Source organism: Orbicella faveolata, unplaced genomic scaffold (genome assembly GCF_042242905.1).
Source record: "Orbicella faveolata isolate gen_17 unplaced genomic scaffold, um_ofav_v1 contig_24, whole genome shotgun sequence".
Taxonomy (NCBI): Eukaryota; Metazoa; Cnidaria; class Anthozoa; order Scleractinia; family Merulinidae; genus Orbicella; species Orbicella faveolata.
In genome coordinates this window covers 12,907,782-12,929,782 of record NW_028301552.1, presented here as the reverse complement: position 1 = coordinate 12,929,782, position 22,001 = coordinate 12,907,782, and the positions used below count along the sequence as shown (strand labels likewise).

General features: G+C 38.8%; 3 protein-coding genes and 2 pseudogenes across 3 annotated transcripts in view; all 5 read right to left on the bottom strand.

Annotated features, from left to right (window-relative positions):
* LOC110052578 (acid phosphatase type 7-like) overlaps nucleotides 1-22,001 on the bottom strand; it is a 26,490-nt gene extending 4,489 nt beyond the window's left edge. Inside the window, exons 1-8 of the mRNA XM_089290884.1 lie at nucleotides 21,776-22,001; nucleotides 19,905-20,108; nucleotides 18,566-18,748; nucleotides 18,300-18,325; nucleotides 17,431-17,528; nucleotides 16,973-17,035; nucleotides 16,037-16,151; nucleotides 724-837 (exon numbers count right to left, since the gene is read on the bottom strand). Of these exons, the coding sequence (XP_089147010.1) occupies nucleotides 724-837; nucleotides 16,037-16,151; nucleotides 16,973-17,035; nucleotides 17,431-17,528; nucleotides 18,300-18,325; nucleotides 18,566-18,748; nucleotides 19,905-20,108; nucleotides 21,776-21,887 (915 nt within the window). The 5' untranslated portion in view covers nucleotides 21,888-22,001. The remainder of the gene's footprint in view (nucleotides 1-723; nucleotides 838-16,036; nucleotides 16,152-16,972; nucleotides 17,036-17,430; nucleotides 17,529-18,299; nucleotides 18,326-18,565; nucleotides 18,749-19,904; nucleotides 20,109-21,775) is intronic.
* Nucleotides 4,175-5,152, bottom strand: LOC110052579 (adenosine receptor A3-like). Its single transcript, XM_020758715.2, has one exon. It carries the CDS (start codon nucleotides 5,123-5,125, stop codon nucleotides 4,217-4,219), a length of 909 nt encoding a protein of 302 aa, XP_020614374.2. The 5' UTR covers nucleotides 5,126-5,152; the 3' UTR covers nucleotides 4,175-4,216.
* On the bottom strand, nucleotides 7,105-8,349 carry LOC110052501 (adenosine receptor A3-like; annotated as a pseudogene).
* Nucleotides 9,909-11,454, bottom strand: LOC110052500 (melanocyte-stimulating hormone receptor-like). Its single transcript, XM_020758628.2, has one exon. The coding sequence runs from the start codon at nucleotides 11,422-11,424 to the stop codon at nucleotides 10,513-10,515; it is 912 nt and encodes a 303-aa protein (XP_020614287.2). The 5' UTR covers nucleotides 11,425-11,454; the 3' UTR covers nucleotides 9,909-10,512.
* LOC149110442 (histamine H2 receptor-like) lies at nucleotides 14,198-15,250 on the bottom strand (annotated as a pseudogene).

Here is a 22,001-nt window from a genome sequence, read left to right as displayed (position 1 = left end):
AGGATGAAGGGTGATAGAGTAACTCCCCCAGATAGTCCTTATTCTCTAGATCCTAGTCCTCCACCACGTGTGATAACACCACGTGCGTTGTATAGATGTTTTCTTAGAGGATACAAATGCGCGTAAGGGCGCTCGCGCTGTCCACGCGAGAAAAAATCGTGTCACATGATCCACTATTTCTGGAGTTCCTTGGGATTCCCGCCGAGTCGTGAGTGATTTCAGTAGAGATGACTAGAGAACTCCTGCTTGAGAGGAAAAACCTCTGTAGGAATGTGGCCTATACAGGGGATTAATTAACTCTTTTATTCCTTATCATTTCTTGGTTCCAACTCGGTCTCTTACAGCATCTTCCACACTTGCCTTGCCACCGACCAAACTCCTTTGCTATTATACGCTATTTGTAGGCTTGCCATGATATCTTTTTTTTTTTTGCTTAAGTTCTGTACGAAAATTTTAGTTCTATTTAACTTTATGAAAGTTACACAAGGCCCTTTTTCATTCCGCATGCATTCCACTTCGAAAAAGATTTTCATTCATCTTAAACATTCTATCTCGAGTGCAAAAAGACCTATCATTTCGGATCACAAGAGAACGGTTATCGAGTCAATCAAAACGAGGCAAACGGTTGCGGATGAAAGTCGCTCAATATTGTAACGCTGCAATCACTCTGTGGTTAACGAGCTCAAGAATTTAACATCCATTCTTTTTTTAACTACAACTTACTTCATTCTCGTGATTTTCACAGCTATCTCCCACAGCATTGGAGCAATACATAGGTCTGTGTGCCATGGTTATTATCCAAGGTCGCTTTGCACGATTTTCGGGTCGACTGGCTTCCTAAACATGTTAAGATATAAGTTGTCGTCAAAGATGTGGCCATTACGGTTGGAATACTGTTAGTATTCATCAGGCGACGAGGCCCATCAGATTGTTTGCGTGTCGCTAAAAAATAAAACAGTGATACGCAAACAATTGACCTGATCCGGCGCCTAGTGAAGGCTAACTTACAATAACATTATTATAGTGAAAACGTCGCGATCGACAGCTCAAAGTGACTCCATCTTGAGATAAACGAATAAACTTCAATCATTCCCATTGAGGCTGTCCAGTTTCTGATAATCACAGCGTCGTTTGTTGAAAACAGCAGTGCTTTATTTTGAATGGACAAGGGCTTTTTTGTCAGATTTAGTAGCTTGCGATTTTTAAAAAGATCGATTCTGCCCCTTTCTCTCCTGCGAAACAGAGATTCTTGAAAAAAAAAATACTAATAATTTATCTTTTTCATCCTTTTCCTGTGAGCGTATAAGGCCCCGTTTTCAGCCAGTAGTCGCCTGCTAATCTCAAGCAACTGACATATCTACCTCTTTAATAAATAACGTTAATTATTTTTTTTTTGTCAGTTCGTGAGCGGGCGGAATTCAACAAATCCTGAAATCTGATTGGTCCCGGGAGCGGGCGGAATTTCCCCTTCCGATTTGATCACCGCGGGCGGAATCAACGCGTTCATCTATTTTGGTGAACGAATTAGCTGTAATCGTCAATCTTTTGCCTTTTTAGCTCTTCCATCGACGATTAATCAAAGCAAATCTCTATACTTTTAAATGCCAAGGAAAGTCACTGTAAATAAATTCAATTGAGTGTTTTGAAGTTGTGAGAGTTTGTTTAGTTGTTTGCAGCTTGGCGCTGTAATGCGCGTAATCCTATGTTTTTCCCGCCGAAAAATTTTAAAAGTAAAAAATGAGTCAACTTCACTGAGTTTACCTCTCTGATCGTAAGCCGATTCAATGACAAAGTTACGTAAACAAACCCATTTGTAATTAAAACCAATTAACCACAAGAAAAAATAAATAAACATGTTATTTTCCGGCTAAAGAGTGAGAAACAATGTCGACCTCGGGCAGCATTTTCAAAACTTCGGTCACACCACTATTGATGACTGTTTTTGGTTGTTTTTGTGGCTTACTCAGTTACCCAAAAGAATTAAGTAATTACCAGAAACAATAATTTTTTTCTCTCTTTCTTCTTACTCTCTTGTCCTTATTTTTCCTCATGAAGTCAAGCATCAGTAAACGCTAAATCGAATCTCAGAATTTCGCCCTGGAAGTTTATGGCGTCTTTCCAGTCCATGATCGTAGGATTTGTTTTTTGCTTCTTAACAATCAAAATTCTCACTCTCATAGAGGTTTACCTAGAAAACTCTAAACTGTTCCTCTACAAGTTCATTTTTTTCCCGTTGCCTCCAAGTATTTCTTTTCAAACTTCATGCTAATACTAGATAGCACATAGGGTTGCTTTCTTCATGCTAGGTTCAGAACTACTCCCGCATGTTAAGGCATATAACGAGCCATCTTTGCAGTTGATTTTTCAGGGTGATTGATAAAAGTGATCCGTTGTAAAAAGCAGTTAACAGATATGCATATTTAATTAGCGTAAGCTGGCCTGTGTGGCCAACTGTAAAAGCGTGCAAATATAAGCCGATCCACTTTTGTGCGGGAGGCGCGGTGGCCTCATGGTTAGTGCGCTCGTCTCCGGATCGAGCGGTCCGGGTTCGAGCCCTGGCCGGGGACATTGTGTTGTGTTCTTGGGCAAGACACTTTACTCTCACAGTGCCTTTCTCCACCCAGGTGTATAAATGGGTACCGGCGAACTTAATGCTGGGGGTAACCCTGCGATGGACTAGCATCCCATCCAGGGGGGAGTAGAAATACTCCTAGTCGCTTCATGCTACAGAAACCGGGATAAGCTCCGGCCTGACGGGCCACTTGGCTCGCATGCAGACTTTACCTTACCTTTTACCACTTTTGTGCAAATTTCTCAGCTATTGGCTTTAGAAAGCAATTAATATACATGTATTCGCTAGAGGTTGTAGCCTTTACCGCACCATAGTCACTTCGTTGACGAGCGAAGAAGCGTTAAAGAAAAATAGGTACCCAAAGAGTACATGTGTGGGATAACGCACACGAGCAGAGGACAATACTGTGGGGTACCACAGGTCTCCCACACAAAAAAACTCACTAGCAGAGGAACAGTTTTCAACATTGAAAAAAAGAATTCTTTCTTAGCCCAAAAGAAGTAAATAATCGAGAATATTAAGGTTACTATGGTAAATTACGCTCGACAAGACCAGGAAGATCAAATGATATTAGGATGTTTTGCGAATTACGGCATGGACAGTTTGTTCAGTAGAACTGGCAGTGAAATGTTACGAGTACCTGATTTGCATTACAGAAAAACCAACATTAAAATATTCTCTGTGACGTGCGTAGAAATTCGCCCATAGTGTGTCGTTGGTTAGCTTTACGGGAGTCAAAGCCCGCATACAATGGCCCTATTCTTCAGGCAATCTGTTTTCCAGGAACTAAGAAATAGCAGAAGTTAAAATTTATTTTGACATAGTCCTTCCATTACGGCAGAACGAAAACAACAACAACGAAAAAAATTCCGTGTTAAGAGATTTAGCATGCCTGTTAATTGGGGAGACGATAAATTGTTTACAATATTAAAATAAGTTATTTAGAATTAAAGTTTAAAATCTAAAATTTTTTCCTGTTGTCCAGCACTACTGACTCCTGCTCTATTAACCGAGGGCCTAGTAAAGCTTTTAAAAGTTTAATAAATCAGTTCAAACCGACAGGTCACTGTGGCACTATATTATTAGTCGTCCTGGATGTGTCAAGCGTTCACATCCATTTCACAGAAGATGAGAAGCACAACTTAATTTTCATTGAAGCACATTCCCGTTGGTCTGAGATTTTCGACGTGCCTCGAAATACAAACATTCTCAGTGACGGGTGTTCAAAGGTTCCTTATGCGTTCCTGGCTAACTTTGTTGGAGTCAAATCCGGTGGAAAACAACCCTTTCTTCAGGCAAGCCGTTTTCCAGCAAAAAAAGACGAATTCCACCGAGAAACTACTTAAAGTGGTAGGAGCTAGTTAAATTTTATTTTCACATGGTATGTCCATTGGACAGAATTCTGCAAGTAGGAAAATAAATACGCCTGTGGTTCTCTATTGTTAACCAGCGCTATTCTGTCCTCTACAACGACTATTGAACATAGCTTTTAATTGAACTTTGGATAAATGAGTTCAAAAAAAAAAAAGGCAAGTCACATGTTAGTTTACAATTTGGCATTGCATAAGTACTTAAATTACAAAACCAAATAGACTAGATTTTAAAAAGGGTAATTTTTAGTGCTACAAGGAATATATTTAGCGGTTAAAAACAGTAAAACTGTCTGATTGTTTCTCTCATTGCCTGTTTTACTTCTCGGATTTTCCAGCAATACAGGATCGGATTTAGGGACGAGTTTATGAAGACTAGAGTCTCCGTGGCTCTCCCAGTCATGTAATTTACAGATAGCATGAGCCCAATACCTGACGGAACATAGCAGGTAATTAAAGCTAACTGCACCCACAATATGCTGGAAACTGACTTTCTATATCTTGCTATATTCAGTGGAATCCCTCCTCCGATTACCACCGGGCCTTGGGGGACATTGTTATGTAGCTGGGCTTGTTGATGTCGTAGTTTGAGGTGGATCGTTGTGTAACAGAAAATCGTAATTGTGAGAGAAAGTGTCAAAATAACAAAGGCTCCCTTGAAGGATAAATCAATTCTCTTCATCCGAATGGCTCCACCTAAAGCCCCAATTAACCAAAAACAAATTATAACTACACGAACTCGCCTTAATGATACGACATGTCTGTATCTCAGTCCCAACAACAGGGCGAGAAGTCTGTCCACACTAATTCCGGCCGACGTCAAGATAGATACTCCACACAAACACCAGCTTAAAGCAAAAGTTACTTGAAAAAGGTAGGAAACATCATGAGCATTAATCTTTATCAAGGGAGACATAATAACGGCTACATAAAGTGGTTGCACGAGAAGGCCAACTCCAAGATCAGTGATCGCCAGACATCGAAAGAATAGTTTCGTCGGAGGATAAATAGAAGAGACTTTATGAAGAGCAATAAGGATCAGAGCATTGCTCAGAGATGCGGTGATTGAAAGAAAAATGTTCAAAGTTGAGAACAATTCAATAATGCTCGCTGGTGGTGAGCTGAGTGCTTGGTTCAGTTTGCTTGTGAAGGTTGCATCTCCGGGTCTGGAAATGTTCGCCATCGGTCTTGTGACGGTGACAGAATTAAATCTTACTGTGAGATCGACGCTTAAAAATGAGAAAAACCTTTAGCTTGTGGCTAATAGCAGATTTTATTTGTTGCTAATGACGTATTGCTAATGGACTGTGTACTAACGTTTTACATAGCCAGAGCTTTTTTGGCATTTCCGCTTTCAAATCCTGTCATCTGTCAATTACCAGTTTCACTCACAGTGAACCTACACAGTCATGTTTGTTCTGGAAAGTTAATTGTCGATGTGCCTATGATTTACGTTGGAATGATATTCAGACTGCATTATTTTTTCCTACCTGTTATGTTTACGAAGTCATAAAAAATAAAATGCGAATGAATACCGAAAAAAGAAAGGCATAGGTTACATCTCTCAGCACAAAGCTTTTGGAAAAGAACGGTTACGCTTTAAGTTCTGTAATTTATGAGGGCATCTGGAGATACTTCTTCATCTCAGTAATGAAAAATAAACTGGTTATTTTTTAATGTCAGCGATAACACAACTGGCTTAATTGTTAAAGTACTTTTCATAATTACCTCTTTGAATTATAGTTGATAAGACGGGATACGTATATAAATGTATTGAGTAGACTAGGAACTGCTTTAATCGGCCTCATTTCATCAATTCAAGAACTCAAATCTTACATCAGTACCCATTTACACGTGGTTATAACCAGAAAATTTTCACGGGTCACAAACTTGCCCAGGACCCTTAAGCCTTAAACTACACTTACACACTGTTATTCAGCTAACTGAGTGCCTAACCGAAAAAGGCGTACAAATAACAGTCGATCCAATTTTCTGCGAATTTGTCAGCTATTGGCTTCAGGATGCAATCGATATACATGTATTCACTAGACATTGTAGCCTTATGCCACACAATAATAACAAACTATGAAGCAAGAGTATGGTTTCAGTTTAGAGACAATTTGCACTAACAGACCGGAAGAGTTTTCAAGATTGGTGTAAAACAAAGTCTTTCTCAGCCCAAAAGAAATGACTAAACGAGAATATTATGGTTACTATATGTAAATTATGCTTAAAAATGCAATGAATATCAAAAGATATAAAGATCTTTTGCGAATTACACGCGGACAAAAATGTTTCGAGTTCCTGATATACATTACAAAAAAAAAAACAACAACAAGGTTGAAATGTTCTCAGAGTTGCGTATTGTGTCACTGGTTAACTTTGCTAAAGTCAAAAAATGGATTTGAACAAGGTAATTGGTAGCGCTACAAGTAATAAATTGAACTGTTAAAACAGGAAAACTGCTTGATCGTGTCTCACACTGCCTGTTTTACTTCCCGGATCTTCCAAAAATACAGTATCGGGTTTAGAGACGAGTTTAGGTAGACTATAGAGTCTCCTGGGCTCTCCAAACCACGTAACGTATTCCATTAGCAAATAATTTCCTTTTTGTATCTTGCTATATTCAGGTGAATCCTTCCTCCCATTGCGATCGAGTCTTAGGGGTCCTTGTTATGTAGCTGGGCTTGTTGATGTCGTAGTTCGAGGTGGATTCTCGTGTAGCGGAAAATCATAGTTTGAAGAGAAAGTGTCAACTACCGCTTCCTTGTAAGCTAAATCAATTCTTTGGATCCGAGCTCATCCATTTAAAGGGCCAATTAACTAAAAACAAATTATAACAACACGAACTTGCCTTAAAATTACTACATGTCTGTGTCTCAGTCCCAACAACAGAGCGAGAAGTCTGTCCATTTGAAATACCTCGTAAAGAAATTAACCTGGCTCTTGTTTGGTTTCTGGTAATACTACCTAAAAAAAAAAGTATCAGTTCCTTGCCTACCTGTTAAATTGTTATGTTAAAGTTTCCGTGGCAGGATTTGAAGATAATTCCGAGTACCGCAGCAAATAATCTATCAGTTATATTAATCCAGCATGTATCTTTGAATTCATTATTTCTAGACTGAGCCATTTTACTTTGTGACTTTACGTCTAGCTGCACAACTAACTGCTGTTCAAAAAACAGTTAAGCTGTCGGAATATTTCTTTTACTGCCTGCTTGGCCTCTCCGATCTTCCAACAAGATAGGACCGGGATCAGGGATGAGTTAAAGTAGACTAGAGTTACCGTAGCTATCAAAGCCATGTCATATTCTATTCCAATAGAAGATAACACAGCCACAATACCCCACGAAACAAAGCAAGCAAATAATGCCAGCTGCACCCACAAAATACTAGAAACTGATGTTTTGTATCTTGCTATGTTCCGTGGAATTCCTCTTACGTTCGCTCGTCCTTGAGGGAAATTGTTTTGTACTTGGCTTGCTGATGCCGCAGTTTGAATTGGATCCTCGTGTAACAGAAAAATTGAGGTTACCAGCGAAAAATGTCAATAAGATAGAGGACAACATGAAGGTGATATCTCCTCTCCACATCCGGATCGATCCAGCTAAAGCGCTAATTAACCAAAAACAAATTATAACTACACGAACTCGCCTTAATGTTACGACAGGTCTGTAGCTCAGTCCCAACAACAGGGCGACAAGTCTGTCCACACTAACTGCGGTCGACGTCAACAGAGATACTCCACAGAAAATCCAACTTAAAACATCTTCCACTTCGGAAGAGTAGCAACCAGCGTTCTCGTTCACCTCAGACAGGAGGGTGGTTGCAAACAGCAGTTGTAGAGTAAGTCCAACGCAAAGATCGGTGACAGCCAGACATCGAAAGAAAAGTTTAGTCGTAGGATAAATAGAAGACACTCTATTAAGACCAATAAGGATCAGAGCATTACCCAGAGACGCGGTGATCGAAAGAATGGATAGGAATATGTTCAAAGCGGAGAAAAATTTACTAACGCCCGTTGGTCGTGAGGTGAGTGCTTGGTTCCGTTTGCTTGTGAAGTTTGCACCTCCAGTAATGTTCGCCATTGGTCTAGTGACGGTGAGAAAGTTAAATCTTGTTGTGAACAAGAAGTCTCAAAGTGAGAAAAACCTTCAGCTTTTGGCTAAATAACGGGTTGACAATTTTTATGTCTCTGATGACGTATTGCTAATGGACTGCGTACTAGCTAACGTCTTATGACGCCGTTTTCAATTATTTTTTACTTATAGTAAAGTTTATTAGGTAAAGTCAATGAGAGAAGAGCCAATGATTTGCTTTGGAATGACATTTTGATTATTCTTTTTCCGAGCTGTTATTTTACGAAGTACTTTGAAATAAAATGTGCGTGAAAACCGGTAAAGACCGAAAGAATAGCATCGGTCCAATATTTTGATACAAAGCTTTAGGAAACGAACGGGTGCACTGTACGCTGTGACATATTTAGGGGCTGCAGATACCCCTTCACATCTTTACAATTGAAAATAAAGATATTTTTCTTATGTTCCAAAAACACATCTGGCTTGAATATTGAAATATCCTTCATAATTACTTTTGTTTGAACTGTAGATGATACGACGTAAAACGTGCCTAAGTGTATTGAGTGGGTTATGAGCTGCTTTAATCAGCTTCATTTTATCAATTCAAGAGTTCTAAGACCATATCATTGTTGGAAGACACGATACTGACGTTTTGTAATAGCCTGAGCTTCTTGGCGTTTCCGAGTTCAAATACCGCCATTATAATTTGCCAATTATTTTTTATTCACAATAAAGTTTATTCTGAAACGTTAATTATCGAAGTGCCCATGATTTGCTTCGGAATGACTTTTCGAATGCATTATTTTTCCTAACTGTTATTTTACCAAGCAATATTAAATGAATGAAATATGAGTAAAAACCGAAAAAAGAGCATCTTTTAAATACAAAGCTTTCGGAAAAAAACGGGCACACTTTACGCTGTAACTTATTGAGGAGCTGCACATACCTCTTCAGTTTCATAACTAAAAATGCCGATATTGTTCTCATTTTCTCAATAACACATTCAGCTTGATTACTGAAATATCTTTCATAATTACTCTTGTTTGAATTGTAGTCGAGAATGCGTAAGAGAAGGTAAGAGAGTTAATTCTCCATATGTGACCTCTCACGCGACAACCTACACTAACGGTATCCGTTCAAACGGCTAAAAACCGTTCGATTGCCGTTTGCCATCCGTTAATGATCGATGGGATGCCGTTCAAACGGATTGGGTTATCCGTTCAGAAAATTTCCAGCCGTTCGAACAACTGCTGCTATCCATTCGCAAAAACTCTTCATTCGTTCGAACGGGAGAGGTCATCCGTCCACTTGACTAGATTAAAATTCGCGTCACAAGACTGGCTATTTTTAGACCCTCCTGGAATTCGATCTACAAAAATAGCTTGAGAGGTGAATGGCTTTTATGAAGGATTACCCCTCTCACCCTTCATCCACTCTTAGTATCGACTAACATTATTGCTAACATCTGTTTTGCCGGGTTTTGAGTCACCACGATCAGTGATTGGTTTAAAAAATTTGCGCCACTTTCTGAATCAATCAGAGATGACGTAACACCACTCGCTGGCACACGACTTCCCGCGCTTTGCGCTGGCAAAGTCTATTTGTTGCGAGATTTGAATGGCTCACTGGATTGTCTGCCCCCTTTTATTACTGCTCAGTTTATACTTTGGTTCTGGTTTGGGTATGATGGCTCACAATCGAAAATAACTATTATTAATACGATATTCAAGCATTATCTTATTTATAAGATCAGAAACTGGAAAGACACAGTTCTTACACATTCAACTTCCTCTTACAGAGAAATAATGACGGAAAATAGCATGGCATAATTGAACTGACTTTTTCATGGGGTTGTCACCATTGGAAAAAGTTTAAAAGTTCAATAGTTCAATTCGGGCGTCACCATCTACGAGTATAATACAAACTGACATTATGACCAGTTTTTTCACTTATTTCAATTCTTATGTCACCCCGATATTTTCACTCTTACCTTAAAAACGATGTTTGAAACACTGTAACGTCGGACTACTGCGATTTTAATATTTCTAATGACGTTTTTAAGCAAAATGAAAGGTACATTTTATTTTCAGTCTTTTGATAGTATTAGAAATATATCACGCAAATTTTATACCAGCAGGTATATTTAAGTTTTCTCATCGGTGGCTTTGCATAATGAGTAAATTGAAGTTTAAACAAAGTTAGTGTTTTGCTTTTAAGGCACTGCATCAATTATGGCGCACCTTTTGATTACTGCTTTGCATGTACATAAGTTTATCGTTTTTGATCTGACACAAACTAAAAAAAAGTATCGGGTAAAGAAATTAGAATTCTAATAATACTAGCTAAAAACAAAATTTATTCCTAGTTTCCACTCCAGGATTTGAAGGTAATATTGCAGCGAATAATAAATCACTTATTCTAAATCCTTTTTATTACGGTATTTCTACACTGAGCCGTCTTACTTTGTAACTTTATATTTTCTGTACAGCTATTTATTCAAAAAAAAAAAAACAGTCAAGCTGTCTGATTGTGTCTCTCACTGCTTCCTTGACCTCTCTGATCTTCCAACAATACAGGATCGGATTAAGAGTTGAGTTTAAATAGACCAGAGTCTCTGTGGCTATCAAAGCCGTGTCATATTCTATTCCAATTGCATATAACACAACCACAATACCCCACGGAACATAGCAAACAACCAATGCCATCTGCACCCACAAAATGCTAGAAACTGTCTTTTTGTATCTTGCTATGTTCAGTGGAATCCCTCCTACGTTCGCTTGTTCTTGTACGACATGGTTTTGAACTTGGGCTTGTTGATGTCGTAGTTTGAGATGGATCCTCGCGTAACAGAAAATCGAAGTAACCAGCGAAAATATCAGGACGACAGAGGCTAACGTGATGGCGATATCTATTCTCCACGTCCCGATCGATCCATGGGACGCAGTAATTAACCAAATGTAAGTTATAACTACACGAGCTCGCCTCAATGTTACGACATGTCTGTATCTCAGTCCCAACAACAGGGCGAGAAGTCTGTCCACACTAATTGCGGTCGACGTCAAGATAGATACTCCGCCTAAACACCAGCTTGAAATGCGACGTACTTGGCGCACATAGAAAACATAATAAAAGTTCATCTTTATCAAGGGAGACATAATTTTAATTGCATGTAGTGGTTGTGCGATTAGACCAACTCCAAGATCAGAGAGTGCGAGACATCGAAAGAAAAGTTTCGTCGGAGGATGAATAGAAGAGACTTTATGAAGAGCGATAAGTATCAGAACATTGCCCAGAGATGCGGTGATAGATAGAAAAAAGTTCAAAGCTGACAAAAATTCAGGCATACCCGCTGGTAATGAGCTGAGTGCTTGGTTCAGTCTACCATCTCCAGTAAGGTTCGCCATTGTCCTAATGACGATGGGAAAATTAAATCTTGTTGTGAACACGAGGCGTAAAAGTGAGAAAAGCCTTCTGCTTGTAGCTAAATAACGGGTCTTATTTGCCGCTGATGACGTGCTCTTAATTGACTCTGTACTAACTTTTCATAATAGCCTGAGCATTTTGGCATATCCGCTTTGAAATACCGCCATTTTTCAATCGTTTTTGCTCACAGCGAACCTAAAAAGTCATGTTTGTTCTGGAAAGTTAATTATGGATATGCCTATGATTTGCTTTGAAATGACATTTCGATTTCATTATGTCTTCCTATCTGTTACGTTTAAAAATTAATTAAAAATAAAATATGAGTAAATACCGAAAGAAAAGCAATGGTTAGATATCTTCGTACGAAGCTTTTCGAAGAGAAAGGTTACGCTTTAAGTTCTGTCGCTTATTAGGGGTAGCAGCAAATAACCCTACATCCTGATAGTGAAAAAATATATATATTTTTCTTTTTTACGCCACCACTGATACATCCGGCTTGATTAGTTAAGTATCTTTCAAAATTAATTTGTATGAATTAGGGCGACAAGACGTCATACTGATATAAATGTATTGAGTACACTAAGAACTGCTTTAATCAACTTAATTTTATCAATTCAAGAACGGGAAATTACGTCAGTAACCATTTACGTGTAGCTATACCCACAAAATATACACTGGTCGCAAAGTTGCACAAGACCTCTTAGACTTTTAAGTTTAAAAACACTAGTTTTTAATCAATCAAAGATCGCAAAGATCAAAGAGCTACGATGGTTTATAAGTCTCTGCACAGGTTGGCTCCAGAATATTTAAGTTCTAAATTCGAGCGGCGAGAAACCACATATATATATATATATATATATATATATATATATATATATATAAAGGACCCTGAGAATACACTAAATGTTCCACTGCCGTGCAAAACCTATAATAAAAACAGTCTTCCAGAGTCCCTGAGGCAGTTTAAACGCCTACTCAAAAAAGATGTATAACGCACGGCATTCGTGGAAAGCACCCTTTTTTAGTTAATTACTTTTTACTATTTAACAATTAGATTATTCGCTCGAGATTTCTATGAGGTGATAGTTGATAAGGCCGAAGGCCGAATCAACTATCACCTCATAGAAATCGAGAGGGAATAATCTAATTGTTTTTAATAGTAGAATTCTCACTAAAATTTACTTCTAAAAGCGATTTTCAATTATTTCTTGACGTATTATTAAACTTTGCGCCTGAAAAAGGTCGCTCGGATTGAATTGCCATTTAAAATTGAGTTTTGTGCGCGCGTGCATCCGTTTTTTCAATAATTTCAACTTTTTCAAAAGTCAAGAAACCGTAAATGTCCTTCGTTTAGACTTCTCAGGAATTTAATTTGCATCAAAATTTTCCTCCAAAACTTTGGAAAAACGAAAAAACCTCGCCTTTTTCTAGACGACCTCCAGCCACTGAACACTAATGACTGATAGTGTTCAGTGGCACAGCCAATCAGATTACAGCATTTGCATTAGTATACTAGTAGAATTCTACTAATTAACAATTAGACCCGTGGCCCTTGAGGGCGAAGGGTCTAATTGTTTTAGTATCACCCAACTAGTCGGACAGAAAAGGCAATAATAAAGTTAGCAAATGCAAGTTGAAGAAATATTTATTTGGGAGTAAAACGAAAGAAAGCGTCACGCTCGATGGCGCCAATTTCGCTACTCGATGACTATTACTAATAGTCCCCTAGTAGCGTAGCCAATCAAAATGCGGGATTTGCATTAGTCTACTAGTTGGGTGATACTAATAGTTATTAGTAGAATTCTGCTAGTGTACTAATGCAAATGCTGCAATCTGTTGGCTGAGCTACTCGTATACTATCAGCATTAGAGTGCAGTGGCTGTCGGTCGGCCACAAAACGCGACGCTTTTATCGTTTTTCCGAAGTTTTGGAAGAAAATTTAGATGTGAATGGATAATTAAATTCCTGAAAAGACTAAAAGAAGGACATTAGCGGTTTCTTAACTTCAAAAACTTGAAATTGCTGGAAAAACGGGTGCGCGCGTGTAAACAACTGCAAATTTATCAAGGACAATTCATTGCGTGCGATTTTGTTGAAGCGTGAAGTTCAATAATGCGTAGAAAAATAATTAGAAATCGTTATTTGCGTTTATTTCAGTTAGAATTCTACTAAAATAGTTGATTCGGCCTTCGGCCTCATCAACTATCATCTCTTAGTATAAATCTACTAGCGTTCTATCACGAATGGCGTTCTCTGATTGGCTACGCTACTCACTATCTGTTCTGTGATAGATGGTGAGTAGAGTAGCAGCGTGCGCTAGGGGCCGCTTCTTTGTGTTTTCGAAGTGTCTTTGAAGAGAATTTAGATTAAAATTTTTAACGACTGTGGTAGATTTATACTAAGACAACTAGATTATTCGTTCTCGATTTCTATGCGTGATAGTTGACTTGGGCTGCACCCTCGTCAACTATCACGCGATAGAAATCTCGAGCTCATAATCTAATTGTTAATTAGTATTTTTAGCTGACGAATTTTTAAATAAAGATTATCTATCTGATATTAACTGTTAACTTAACTGATTTTCATCATAGGAACTAATGGCAGCTCACCGGCTGAAGAGATACCAGGCTTCTTTGGTAAAAGGAGATACGAAAGCTCAACTAGCGCCCTGGATGTGGCCAAGCAATCGGTGGCATCACATTCCCGGTGGTAGCTTCCGTCTTCTCCGCCGAAGGCTTTCCATAATTTATGAACTTTTGATAAATGTCTCAGATGGTTTTAAAATCTGGCATTGTAAATGTAGTGTTTAGTTTACCAAACTAACTCTACTCGATTGAAAAAAGGGTGAATTTTGATGCTACAAGGAACAAATTTAAATCTTAAAAACAGTAAAATTGTCTAATCGTTTCTCTCGCTGCCAATTTTACTTCCCGGATCTTCCAACAATACAGAATAGGGTTTAGAGACGAGTTTAGGTAGACGAGAGTCTCCGTGGCTCGGCCAGCCGTGTAATCTATTCCCTTTCCAGATTGCACGATTACAATGCCCACCGGAACGTAGCAGGTAACTAAAGCCAACTGCACCCACAATATGCTACAAACTGACTTTTTGTATCTTGCTATATTCAGTGGAATGCCCAAATCCCTTCTCCGATTGCGACCGGGCGTTGGGAAACATTGTTACAAGTATGTAGCTGAGCTTGTTGATGTCGGAGTTTGCGATGAATCTTCGTGTGGCACAAAATCGTACTTACTAGACAAAGTGTCAAAATAACAAAGGTTCCCTTGAATGATAAATCGTTTATCTGCAACCAAATCTATCCCCCTAAACCACCAATTAACCAAAATAATTATAGTTACACGAACTCGCTTAAAAGCTACGACATGTCTGTATCTCAGTCCCAACAACAGGGCAAGAAGTCTGTCCACACTAACTGCGACCGACGTCAAGATAGATACTCCACACAAACACCAGCTTAAAGGGCGACGTACAAGGTCAACATAGAATACATCATGAACGTTCATCTTTATCAAAGGACACATACTGAAGATTGCATGAGGTGGTTGTACAATAAGTCCAACTCAAAAATCAGTGACCGCCAGACATCGAAAGAAGTTTCGTCGGAGGATAAATAGAAGGAACTTTATGAAGAGCAATAAGGATCAGAGCACTACCCAGAGATGCGGTGATGGCTAGGAAAATATTCAAAGCCGAGAACAATTCAATAATTCCCGCTGGTGGTGAGCTGAGTAATTGGTCCAGCTTGCTTGTGAGGTTTGTATCTCTAGACCTGGGAATCTTCACCATTCTTGTAGTGAGGTCGATGAGTTTAAAGTGAGAAAACCTTCAGTTTGTAGCTAATAACGGGTTGACAGTTTTTTTGTTTTGTCGCTGATGACGTATTGCTAATGGACTGCGTACTAACGTTTTACAATAACCTGAGCTTTTTGGCATTTCCGCATAATATCAATTATTTTAAACTCACAGTGAAGTTTATTCTGAAGAGGTAATTATCGGAGTGCCTATGATTTGCTTTGGAATGCCACATTTCGATTGGATCATTTTTTTCTAGCAGTTACTTAACATCGTAAATTTTAATAAAATAGAAGCAAAAAAACCGAAAGAATAGCATCGGTTACAAAATATTTCGATACAGAGCTTTAGGAAAAGAACAGGCACACTTTACGCTGTGACATATTGAGGGGGTTGTAGATGTTTCATCGTCTTAGTAATTGAAAATTAGGTTATTTTTCTTATGTTTCCAATAACGCACACGGCTTGAGTGTTGAGATATCCTTCTGAGAAATCCGTTTTCGTTTAAAAACGCAATTTTTATCGTCGTTTTCAAAACTCCTTTTAAGTCAAGTTGTAGTGATTTCAATCATTGTTGCTATGACGCGAAAACACGAAAGCCATTGGAAGACGAACATTGGAACAAACTTCGCGCATAGGAAACCTGAGCCCGCGATATATTCTCTGGAATGAATTACATTGCTCCCGTCCAATCAGAATAGAGTAATTCTTTTAATGATACAGACTTGAAATTTAAGGTGGAGAAAGATTTTTAAAATATAAGTAGAATACAGTTAGTACCTCCAAATCTTTCTGAAGCCATTTGTGTTGTTGAACGAGAGGCTCTATCCCATATTTTAGGAAATAGTAAAGTTCTGTGCTAAAGCTGATGATGTGAACTGGCCCAACATTCCAGCTGAAATAGAGAAGGTTTTACATCACATGAGCGAGGCTCGATCGAAGTACCTAGTGAAAATATCGAATTAACAAAAGACAGATAAAAGAACTAATTCCCAAGCACTTCACACATAATTATAGTTATTTTTACGGAGTAAAGTGTTATAACCGAATGACACGCAAGTCCCAGCACAATTTTTGGGGAAATATCCGGGACAAAAATCTAGTCATTGAATGGGCCATTTCCAAGTTACGCTCTGCCTCTGTTTCAAAACGAATCCTCGTGGAAAGACTTTCATATGAAAATGAGTTTGATTTGCATGAAAATGAACCTGTAGGCCCAACCTCGTTCCCAGGGTCTTTTCCCTGACTTGGGCAGGGAAAAGACCCTGGGAACGAGGTTGCTGTAGGCCGGGAAACACAGTTTCATTTGAATGGTTTCGCACGAAGACTCGTTTTGACACAGAGGCAAAAAGCAACTCGGAAAAAGCTTGTGGACATCCCTTGGATAGCGCTTCACAAAATACGGGTTTAGGTAAAAATTATGTCGTTTACGTGAGGACGAAATGAGTAACCGTGTGAAAAAAATGATCGCTTTCAGACGTAAACGTATACATGCGGATGGGGCTTAAGTACTATCAAGAAGTTTTAAGTTGAAAAGCGGCAGTTAAAGGTGTATCAAGCATTTACAAATTTTCTTAATTATTTCTCAGAATGATAACGATGAATGATCAGTCATCTCCTGAATAGGTGCTTTCCTCTTATGTTGTTGTTGTCGTTGTTTTTCAATTTGAGTCGTGTTAACAGAAGTGCTATTAGGTCCTATTCGATCGTTCGTACCTGTAATAAATCCCCTCTGTGTTACCAGGCATACTAAAACGTTCTCTGTAGTTTGAAAAGTTACTGAAAGAAATCAAGCGAGTTCAGTTAATCAGCTACATAAAATCAATGTGATGTAGGGTCATTTTAGACCACAGTTGGATACAGATGAAGCCAGTCATTGTCAGGATTTATTCCTGTTGATTTTTATCTCATTACAGGAGTCTATTTAAAACTTGCCTAAATTTTAACGTCTTTTTTCACTCTGTTTGATTATTATAGTCCTGTCGATTTATGGCAGTTTTAGGTAAACACAAGAAAAAAATCGCTAAAACCGAAAAAATATTCTGATGAACGTAGAACTTAATAATAGAACAAACATAGTGTGATCAAAAAAAAAAGTGTGTGAAATGTGTGATAAAATGTGTGAGCTTCCCAGTTATAACATGGACAAGAAAAAAAATCATCCGGGACCTTACCAAGCTTCTTCGTGGTTACCAGGGCACGTCATATAAGGAACGTACGCGGCCATTGGTTCAATTTGATTCATAAACCTATCTCCGACTCTTGAATTCTCCTGCAAGTTGGGTAATGGATTGTTATGAGTTACATTTAAAAGCTCTCCACGAGCTCTGGGCTCGTCTTTGAATCACTGCCAGGGAAACTTGTGACTTTTTTCCCGTTGTTTGATCATAACTCGTAGCGCAACTGATCTAAACTTATTTTGTAAGAAAAAGAAACTTTGAAAAATGTATTTCCAAAGTTCTGATTGGCTCAGCAGCCAATGGGCATCAGTTGTTATGTTATGCGCGACAAACATGGTGGACAAAAATTGTCATGCGTCTTCTTTACAAAATAAAATGAACAACACTTGCTGGCATTTCGTGGTTGTTTATGATCAGACAATTATACCACTTGCGGCTCCTGAACAAACTGATGTTTGAAGACAACTCACTGCTACGTGTCTCGACATCAACAGTGGACAAACAGTCTACACCGGTGGTTGGCATTACTGTGGTACGGAGCGACACATTCGGTTTCACCACAGGCTAATCCAACGATCACCCTTCACGCAGACGGTCTCTGGGCTCGTCACGCAATTTTACTCCCCCTCGTAGGGGAGGAAGAATGCGTGACGAGCCGAAAGACCGTCAGCGTAGGAGGCTAATCCAACGAACGCTCGTGGGATAACTGATAAATAGCACTGTCACTTCTTATTATACACCGTCCAACTTCTACGCGCAAATTGAGTTCGACCATTAAATTCGGCAAAGATAGTTTACTGGGGATAAATTATAGTTATCAAAGTTTGATTGAAATTATCAGCTAGTTTTTCCCGTTTACTCACCGATTCCATGTTATAGGCAAAGTCACCTAAAGAAAAAAAAAACAATTATTTTAAATGATCAGAAGGGACAGTTCATACAAACGAAAAACTCTGTTCCCACAGCATTTCTCGTTCACTCTTCAACTCGTGTCTCTGTAACTCGATAAAAACACGCAAAATGTTTCCTCATTTTTTCCAAAAAAGTGAAACAAATGTACTGAATCTTGTAACATTTAGTAGTAAAATTCTGTCAAAGAAGAAGTAGGAATGATTTTGACAGTACTAACCAATGTGCAATATGGCATCGTATCGACCCCCTTGAACCTCTTTCTGTAGCTTGGAGAGAGACTGGGCATTATCCACTCCTAGATCTCCATATATGGCAAATCTCGGCTGCCAGGCCGTGCCGTTTTTGGTGGCGTTAAAATTGTACAAGGCGCTCCAACCATCTGAACTACCAACACGGTAATCTGGAAAAAGGATACAATAAACTTAAATAGATTCAGGGTACTCTTATGATATACAGCTGTTTCGAAAAAGGTTGTCGGATTAAAGTGTCAAGGTTACGCGACAAGACCGAATGGTAGACTGGGTATTCATTGGAATTTTGCATATCGGTATAGAGAAATCTTTAAATTGGCATTTTTGCACGTGAATTATTAGCAAGGGTACATTAGATTAATCGCTCATAAGACCATTTTTCTGTAGCTTTTCTTTCATTACTTCATGATAAATAAATATTCAAATAAACATAACTAGGTTAAGAATTCCAGCTGGCGGGAGGCAGACCAGTTGGCTATTTACAAGCACAGCCGCGACGTTGAACTCGGGGCTACCGAGAGCAACATCAGCTACAGGTCAGAACGGGATTTGAACCCGGGACCTACGGATTTCAAATCTGGCGCTCTAACCACTCGGCCACGCTGCCTCCTCATTTTTTAGTTGAAGATTCTTCTAAAATTCAGTGTGGCGAAGAGTACCTTCTTTCCACAAGTCTGAAGAAACTGAAAAAACGTACGAAACGGCATTTGCCAAGTAGTTGTGTCTGATTAAGTATTCAGCGGGTGGTGCAGCTATCTACTTCTACCCATACTAACTTTCGGGATTTCGCGTGCACTTTCACGCTTTATTCCGACAACCTTTCTAGAAACAGCTGTATGTTAAAATTAATTTAATCTTTTAGGCGGTTGAATGCAAAGGCTGCGTTTTAGTTAGTGTCTCCCTTCTTGAATTTTACATTTCTCTCAACTTACAAGGGTCAAGTGTCTTCTATGGTAAGCATTTGAGTAAACAATTATCAGACGGTTTACACAGTTTATCTGCAGAACCTGTAGAAAGAGGCTGTAATGTTGTCATGGTAACCTGTTATATACAAAGAATGACCACAACTTGTTTATCACTGATCGGGCCTTTGTTTGATACCATTATTGTAGGATCATATGACAAAGAGTAGTGGTATTGATCCATCAAAGTATAACTGATAGAAAGAACTGGAAACTATTGTCAGCCACCTTTAAAAATGGCGCAAGTTCTCCGAAGTTGTCCCGTTCCGCTAGACATGTACAGCTAAAGTACAGTCCAATTTGCAGGTAACAAAATCAGATAAAAAAGACAAGAACCTCTTACCATATCCCCGGCCTGGTACAAGCCCCTCTAGCTTAACTCGATGCATGTATATTGTCCGTTCCTTCCAGCCGCAAGTTTGGTACTTGGTAGGGGCGCCGAACGCTCTTTTGTTCAGCGGCAGTTTGCACCTCTCCCCATACTCCACCACGCTCTTAACTGACGGGGCCATTGTTACCCACGTGATCATCATCTCCGACGGATCACCTGAAAGATTCGTATTGATAGCTTTATAAAATCGTAATGAGATTTTGTAGACAATCGTGGTGAGATTTTTTGTTTTAAGTTTCATCAAATCTTCATTTTAATAAGTTACTTCATATTTTAAAGTTGTTTATTTTCTATTTATAGTTATTTTTCATTTTGTATTATAAGCTTAAAATTTTCTCATTTAACGTTGACATGGTCAAACCCACTCTTCTTTTCTCGCTCTTTTTCCCTCTTTTTCCTTTTCATGCTTTTATTTTTACTCAAATCACGCGTCATGCATACCAAAAACGTTGGTTCACGTATCACGTACGGAATTTTCCCTAATTCACGCGTTAAGGTTTCGTCTTTTGACACATCACACTGTAATTTGCGCTCGAATTCCGCGTCACTTATAATATCCCACACCATCTAGCCCTAAAACGCAAGAAGCAATGCTATTTAAATCGTCCCAACTTTTACTTTTCCATCAAATAGATAGCTAATGGTATCTGAAAACTGCCCCAATCTTCCATTGGCAAGAATGTGATAAAACGGAGTGGGACAAACTGGAATAACCCATTGAGATTGTTACCGGTAGGAATGCGGAATTATATGAATAGGACGGCTATGAAGGACAGGCGGATTTGGGGAAGAGAACGAATGGAAATATAAGGAGCTATAATCCGTCAAATATTTTCGCTCGCACACGATTGGCTTTAACGCGTCACGTGACTGAATATGCCCCAGCAAAAACTGGGAAATATCCGAGAGATTTTCTCACATTTTGGCAGATCCCGCGTGGTACGAAAAATATTTGATGGAAAGTAAAAGCAATAGCCTCCATTTGGCTTGAAAAATATGCTGGGATATTTGTCCTTGGACATTACTTGTTCCTCGGAGCTCACATTTGCCCGCGAGCTTCAAATCTCGGAGAACTTAACGCTTCTCGGAACAGATAATGTCCGCGGACAAATATCCGAGCATATTTTCGCGCCCAGTGAAGACTTGTTTACTTAAAAAAGGTCCGGCCAATTCACCTGTTATTAAAAACCTCAGTCAGAGGCCTATACACCAATTCTCATCATTGGTTTCCTCTTCTTTAACAGAACTAGCGGGGTTAATAACTTCAAACAACAAGATAGCTTTTGAAAGGTGATTTCATTTTAACTTCTTTTTCTCCTAAACTCATCAAACTAGCCGTCATTTTCCTCTTAAGAGCTCAAAATATCCACTGTTGCAGCTTTAAAACAATTTACAAAATCATTGTTGAATCAGAAACCTGTTTGATGTTTTGAACATTTTTATTTCAAAATATGTCACTATAAAACATAAACTAACACATAAACGCCTTTAATACATAACGCAAGGATTTTATTCCAGTCCCATGTAAACCCAACGAAGTCTTTTTAGCGTAAATTTAAGCAAAGAACAAAGAATATTATACAATAATTTCTACACGGCCGCCATCTTGGAAAAGACGTCTCAAAGCTAGGTCAGCGAGTAGCGACCGACCAAATGACGAAACTTTGATCTTAAATTCAACGAAATAGACGAACAGCAAAATGACAGTGAAATATCTCGTTGTCGTTCGTTGATCAAGGGTAGTTTTGTTTATTCTATGACAATACAGAGCCCAATAAAGTGAAGAGTCAAACAATGGGCCAGATTACAGTCATTTTACCTACCTGTACTGGAAATGTGAATCTGTTCCGGTTGAGGAGTTCCATGTCCTAGGGCGCCGCGTCCTGCTAATCCCACGAGCAATACCAAGAATACACTCGCAAAATGGCGGGCCATTTCAAAACTTCATTTCCTTGTAGGCTTCTTCATTTTCAATTGAACGGAGAGCCAAACATACGCTGTTATCTACCTGTTAGTTTTTCGCCAGTTTATCTTTTTCTAACTGAGCAA

Excerpts from the sequence above, each read along its gene's own strand:
- LOC110052579 (XM_020758715.2), bottom strand. The coding sequence starts at position 5,125 with ATGGCGAACATTTCCAGACCCGGAGATGCAACCTTCACAAGCAAACTG.
- LOC110052500 (XM_020758628.2), bottom strand. The coding sequence starts at position 11,424 with ATGGCGAACCTTACTGGAGATGGTAGACTGAACCAAGCACTCAGCTCA.